Genomic DNA, 6,242 nt, shown 5'->3' on the forward strand with positions numbered 1-6,242 from the left:
TAAACATCTACATCTGAGGGGTTGTTTGTTCGGGATAGAAGATTGTATTAATCACAACTACAATAAGTGTTGAATACATAGTTATGACTACTTCTACACAATTATTATCATACTGTCCTAAAACTGTTTCAACGGAACTTGATCATGGTATAACATAATAATCATAACTACTCAAAGGGTGGGACGAGACGAAACTCCCCTTAATTGCAGCACTACTCAATGATGTACTCAACTTCAACTCCAATTAACTGGAAATTTTCTTCTATCAATTTTTTCTTCTTTTTCTTTAAAGAAACGCCACCAAAGAACTTACCGTAATCAGTATTTATGCTTGATTCACACCAGCACATAAACGAGCGAATAAACTTCCTTAGAAAGTTAATTAAATATATAAGGTAAGATCTTAACAACTTGTGAGCCATTTTTTAGGAAAGATCTTAACCAATGCCTTAGCGAATTCTTTATATTGAAATAAAATAGGTGGGATCATCTGATCCAAACTATGAGATAAAAATTTAGTAAATTATAAATTTTAGGTCTTGTTTTATAACTATTTTTTATTTTTTATTTTTAAATTATGCCTAGATGATACTTTCACCTCTAAATTTTTTCCTTGATTATATACTTTCTACCAATTGTTTAAATATCAAGCTAAATTTTGAAAATAAAAAGAGGTAACTTTTATTTATTTATTTATTTATTTGAAATTTGATTGAGAATTCAACCGTTGTTGAATGCAAGTCATTGTAAGAAATAAAAAGGAAATAAATTTAATTTTTAAAAGCTAAAAACAAAAAAAAAATGATTACTAGGAGTGTTAGTTATCAAACTTTGAAGTTTGTGCTTATAATTTGGTTTCTAAACTTTCATAGTTATAAAATTAAAACCTTAAAGCCTTATTAGATATAAATTAAAATTTTAAATATGATGTATCTTAAATTTGGAGAGTAAACTAGTAAATAGTTAATAACTTTTTTTTTCTTTGGATAATTATAATGGACAACAATTTTAAGGATAATAACTAAGAGTATGTCAAAGTTTTTTAAAAATTGCAAATAAGTAAAGTCTATCAGCAATATATTTTTATCGATGATAGACAAAGATTACATTTTAAATATTGTGTGTTAGAGTGATAGACTTTGGCAATATTTTCTATATTTATAAATTTTTAAGAAAATATTACTATATATGTCAATAATTTGAATATAATTGCGATACTTGTCTTCGTTTTTTTTTTTTCCTTCTTTTAGAAGGGACGATTTAATCCAACTATGTACTTCAAATTTTTAGTCTCCTGAAATTATTATTAATATTGTTATTGTTATGGATATTGTTATTCTCATCGTCATTGATTTATATAATAATGATTTTTATGAGAAAAAAAAATATATTATTGTTTTTCTAAAATTCATAGTGAAAATGCAGACGAATAATAAAAATTAAAAAAAAAAAAAAAAAAACAAACAAACGAACGAAATGGTTGCTTGATTTAAGATTATTAAATTTATATAACCCAAATTGAACTTAGGAAGGTGCATACATTAAAACTAACATGTGTCAAATTACAACACTAAGTTAGCATTTTATTAATTTTGTTTATTTGAATCTTGAGAAATTAAGGTGGCCAATTTTGACTGAGACAAAAAAAAAATGGCCAAACTATTCCTTTTTAAAACGTTCAGAACTAAAATAAACATCTTTGATAATGAAATTTTACAAAATAGCATTAATAATAAAATGGAGGGACAGATTCTTGAAGTTTTATAAAATTCTTTGTTTTGATTTCAAAATTTTCATTTATTATTATTATTACTCGGAGGAAAGAAAAGATTTCACGCTTAAATTTTTAAGTTGAAATTTTGTTTGTTTTTTTTTAACATGGTTACTAAATTAAAGATTTAATTTGTAATTATTATTTCATGATAATATATCATTATAATATATTATAAAAATATATATATAATAAAATAAATTAAAACAAAATAGAGTAAAATTTTGGATTATCTATAGATAATAGAAATCAATAAATTTTTATCTCTATCTATTAATGTTGACAGAAGTTGTCGAATAATACTTATTACTAAAAAAATGTCAAATTTTATTATATTTTATAATATTTTATCATAGAGACCATCCTTCAATATTTTATCCATATTGTAAGAAAGCAGAGAATAAAAAAAGCAAAATAATTAGACACAAAAAGCAAAGCAAAGCAAAGCAAAGCAAAGCCTGCCCATCTTTGATTTACTAACAAACATTACGCAATTTAATGAAAAAATAAAACGAGTATAAGATTAAAAAGAAAAATACTTTTTGTATGAATTAATTAATGAATATTAGTATCTGACTTTGTTGCCCAATTGCGCAACATTAGGAATCTAACTGCCCGAGAAATATCTGAGCCCTGCCCGCAGTCACCATTTCAACTCCCCCTTACTTGTACGGTCACCTTCTCTCTCTCTCTCTTTTCCCAATTTCTGCCTTCTCCGACTCTATTACCGATAGTATTTAGTAATGGTCCTAATGGACCTCTTCTTCGTATTCCATGCCACTCCCCTCCATTTTTGATCAAAGGGTGCTTCCCTTAATGGAGGTCGGAGGCTGCGGCCAAGCCCTCTCTTGAGTTGAGTTTCTTTCTTCTTGCTCTGTTTTCAGCGTTTTAAGCAGAGGAAGAAAGATGGGTCAGGGGCTGAGTTGCAGTTCGAGTCATGAGAATGGATTGTTTAATGCTGTACAGTGTGGGGATTTGGAGATGGTTCAACTTTTGTTGAATAACCAACCGTCTTTGTTGCATAATACCACTCTCTATGATCGTCAATCTCCCCTTCATTTTGCTGCTGCTAATGGGCAGATCGAGGTTTGTTGTTGTGTTTTTGTTTGTTGTTTGATTTGGGTTTCGTTTGATTTTGTTTACCTGTTTTGGTTTATTGATTGGGGATTTTGAGTTTTGGGTTTTGTTTGTTTTTTTTTTTTTTCATTATTAGATCCTCTCTTTACTTTTGGAACGATCTGTTAATCCGGATTTGTTGAATCGTCACAAACAGGTGAGGGATTCTTCTTTTAATTTTAATTCCATCAGTTTATTTTTGGGAATTGTTTCTTCTTACTGGGTTTTGATTGTTGAATGTGAATGTTTGTTTTAGACTCCACTTATGTTGGCAGCAATGCATGGGAAGATCTCTTGTTTGAAGAAACTCCTTGAAGTTGGAGCAAATGTATAGAATCGATCGAATCCCACCTCTTGATTCTATTCTTTTTACTTTTCACAAGCCATGGTTTGAAATATACTAATCTGGGTATAAATCTTTTCAGATTTTAAAGTTTGATTCTCTTCACGGGAGAACTTGCTTGCATTATGCTGCTTATTATGGCCATTTTGATTGTTTAGAAGCCATCCTTTCTGCAGCTCAATCAAGCCCCGTTGCTGTTTCCTGGTATTTGTTGCTGATCGCTCCCTTTTAACAAATACTCACTAACTTTTCATTCTAGAATCATTGGTTAACTTATTGGTCTATAGGGGATTTGTACGATTTGTGAATATTAGAGATGGTAAAGGAGCAACCCCTTTACATTTAGCAGCTCGTCAAAGACGACCTGAATGTATTCATATTCTGTTGGATAATGGAGCTCTTGTTAGTGCTTCAACTGGTGGATATGGGTATTTTTCTATATCAAGTATTCTTCAACTTTCTTTTGTTTTGAGTTGGATTTGACAAATTTCTATGAACAGATGCCAAGGAAGTACACCTCTTCATTTGGCAGCTCGTGGGGGTTCCTTGGATTGCATCAGGGAATTGTTAGCTTGGGGGGCGGATCGTCTTCAGAGAGATTCCACCGGGTATTATAACATACTAATTTACATCATAAACTAGTTGTAATTGCATATGAATCAGGTCATTAAGGCCAGGATTATCTCTTTTTCTGTGTACAGGAGAATTCCCTATGTAATTGCTATGAAGCACAGACATGGAACTTGTGCAGCCTTGCTGAATCCTTCGTCCACAGAGCCACTTGTTTGGCCATCACCCTTGAAATTTATCAATGAGCTTAATCAAGAAGCAAAAGCTTTATTAGAACAGGCTCTAATGGAAGCCAACAGGGAGAGAGAGAAGAACATCTTGAAGACAAATTCTCCTGGACTACCCTCTCCATCGCATTCCGATGCAGTGGATGACAATTTGTCTGAGGTAATCAAGAATTTCCTTTGTCATTAAAGAATGTCTTTAACTTTTAAGGTGGATTTCAAACACGGCAGCCATTCGGTATCTGAAAAGTCATGACTCATGACTCTCTTTGACTCGACATTATAAAGTTTTGCGTTTAAATCCAAAAAAAATTTTGAGTTAAGAATCATAGGTAGAGAAACAAAGTTATGGCCTTTGATAAGATATTGATGGCTTTGAAGGTTTTGTCCTTCCACACTATTAGTGGCATTGCTTTCCCAATTTGGAGGTATTCACTTTACGTCTGAAAGCATCTCTGATGTAATGTAGACTTGTCATTTGTTTCTTAGAGAGCTTTTTTTCAACTTAGGCTCTTCGAAGACACGTGATGAATGGTCCCAATATCTGCAATTTCAATTATCAATTCTCTTCACTTTTCTCAGATTTTTGAAAAATTATTAGCTTTTCTGCTTGGGTTTTTTGATATGGTTCAGTCATCCCATTGATTAGTTGAGAATTTTCAAGTGCTTTTGATATCCTTTTTATGTATTGGGAAACTTGGCTTCTTTGCAGATTAGTGATGAAGATACAGAATTATGCTCCATTTGCTTTGAACAAGCTTCCACAATTGAAGTCCAAAACTGTGGCCATGTCATGTGTGCTCAATGCACTCTTTCCCTTTGTTGCCACAGCAAACCGAACCCGACGACGGCATGCCTAACGCCACCGGTTTGCCCATTTTGTCGAAGCAACATTCTTCATTTGGTTGTTGCGAAAACCAAAAGGGAAGAAGTTGATGACCATGAAGCTATTAACTCCAAGCAGAGAAAGGGAAGGAAGTCCCACAACTTCAGTGAAGGTGGCAGTAGCAGCTTCAAGGGGTTGTCGTCAATGACCTCATTTGGGAAGATCGGTGCTGGCCGGAACTCTGGACGGATAGCTGCGGAAGAGGATCCGTCAGTTGATAAGCTTGGTTAATAGGTGTTGGAAATGGCAAATCATACCATCTTTTTTATCAACCAAGATCCTTCTTTCCCGCATTTGCAAACAAATCAAAAGGTTTCAATTCAGCTTTTAATGTCGGCCGGGCCTCTATCAATACGTAATACAATATAGATTGGGAAAAGAAAACCAAAAAGAAAAAAAAAAAGAAAAAAAGAAAAAAAGAAAGTTGCTTGTAGAATTGGGAAAAAAGAGGGATATTAAGAAAAGAAATAGGTTGGGTTGGTGACTTTTCATCTTTGTGGGTCATGTTTAGTTGTAATATGATTTGTTTAAATTGATATTGAAGAAGTCAAAGGAAAAAAAAAAGGTGAGAGATTATTTATTAAAAAGAATGATAAATATCTAAATTCTTGAATTGATGGGGTTATTAGGACCGAGTTGAACAAGTTGGTGGTGAGTCAGACCCAAAGGAAAACCATGACTTATTTTTTAATATAGCAAAATTGTTTGAAAATATTTATTTCTATGAATAAAATATAGATATCTATTTGGTCTATTAAATCTATAACATCTAGAAAAGAACATAAAATTTTATTATATTTTTGGACACCTCACTTAAAATAATTTTTCTTTTAGTTGATTTAAATGAAAGGTTTTTTTTATTAAAAAAATGAACTATTTACATTTTAGAAAAAAAAGGCACAAAAATCATTAAACTATATTTTTATTTGGAATATAAATATTTTACCTTAAAATGAATTTGAAATCTAGTCCCATATTAATATATTTATTTTACAAAAATTATTATAATCACCTAATTTTTGTTTTACAAAAATTAATTTGTAGCGTTTAAGTTTAAGATTGAATTAATTAGAGAGAAACTCAAGGAATAGGTTGCTTTATAGCTAAAATTTTTTAGAGTAAAAAAGGAATTTGAACTCAGATAAATCTTTTGTCTTGATATACATCAAAATTTAGTTGGATGATGGAGTAAAAGTAAAAATGATTAAGAGGTGTTGTATGAATATATATATATATATATATATATATATATATATGTATATATATATACACACACTAAAAATAGAAATGATATATGAATAAGAGAAAAAATGAATGAGGGAGGTGGAGGTG

The 6,242-nt window shown here is 31.0% G+C and overlaps 1 protein-coding gene across 1 annotated transcript; it reads left to right on the top strand.

The window, feature by feature from the left end:
- Window positions 1-2,285: 2,285 nt before the first annotated feature.
- LOC103502091 (putative E3 ubiquitin-protein ligase XBAT31) lies at window positions 2,286-5,523 on the top strand. The gene is made up of 8 exons (XM_008465918.3): window positions 2,286-2,857; window positions 2,985-3,044; window positions 3,144-3,215; window positions 3,313-3,434; window positions 3,518-3,658; window positions 3,731-3,838; window positions 3,932-4,187; window positions 4,737-5,523. Exons 1-8 carry the CDS (start codon window positions 2,678-2,680, stop codon window positions 5,139-5,141), a joined length of 1,344 nt encoding a protein of 447 aa, XP_008464140.2. The 5' UTR covers window positions 2,286-2,677; the 3' UTR covers window positions 5,142-5,523.
- The last annotated feature ends 719 nt before the right edge of the window (window positions 5,524-6,242 follow it).

Source organism: Cucumis melo, chromosome 11 (genome assembly GCF_025177605.1).
Source record: "Cucumis melo cultivar AY chromosome 11, USDA_Cmelo_AY_1.0, whole genome shotgun sequence".
In the NCBI taxonomy this organism is placed as follows: domain Eukaryota; kingdom Viridiplantae; phylum Streptophyta; class Magnoliopsida; order Cucurbitales; family Cucurbitaceae; genus Cucumis; species Cucumis melo.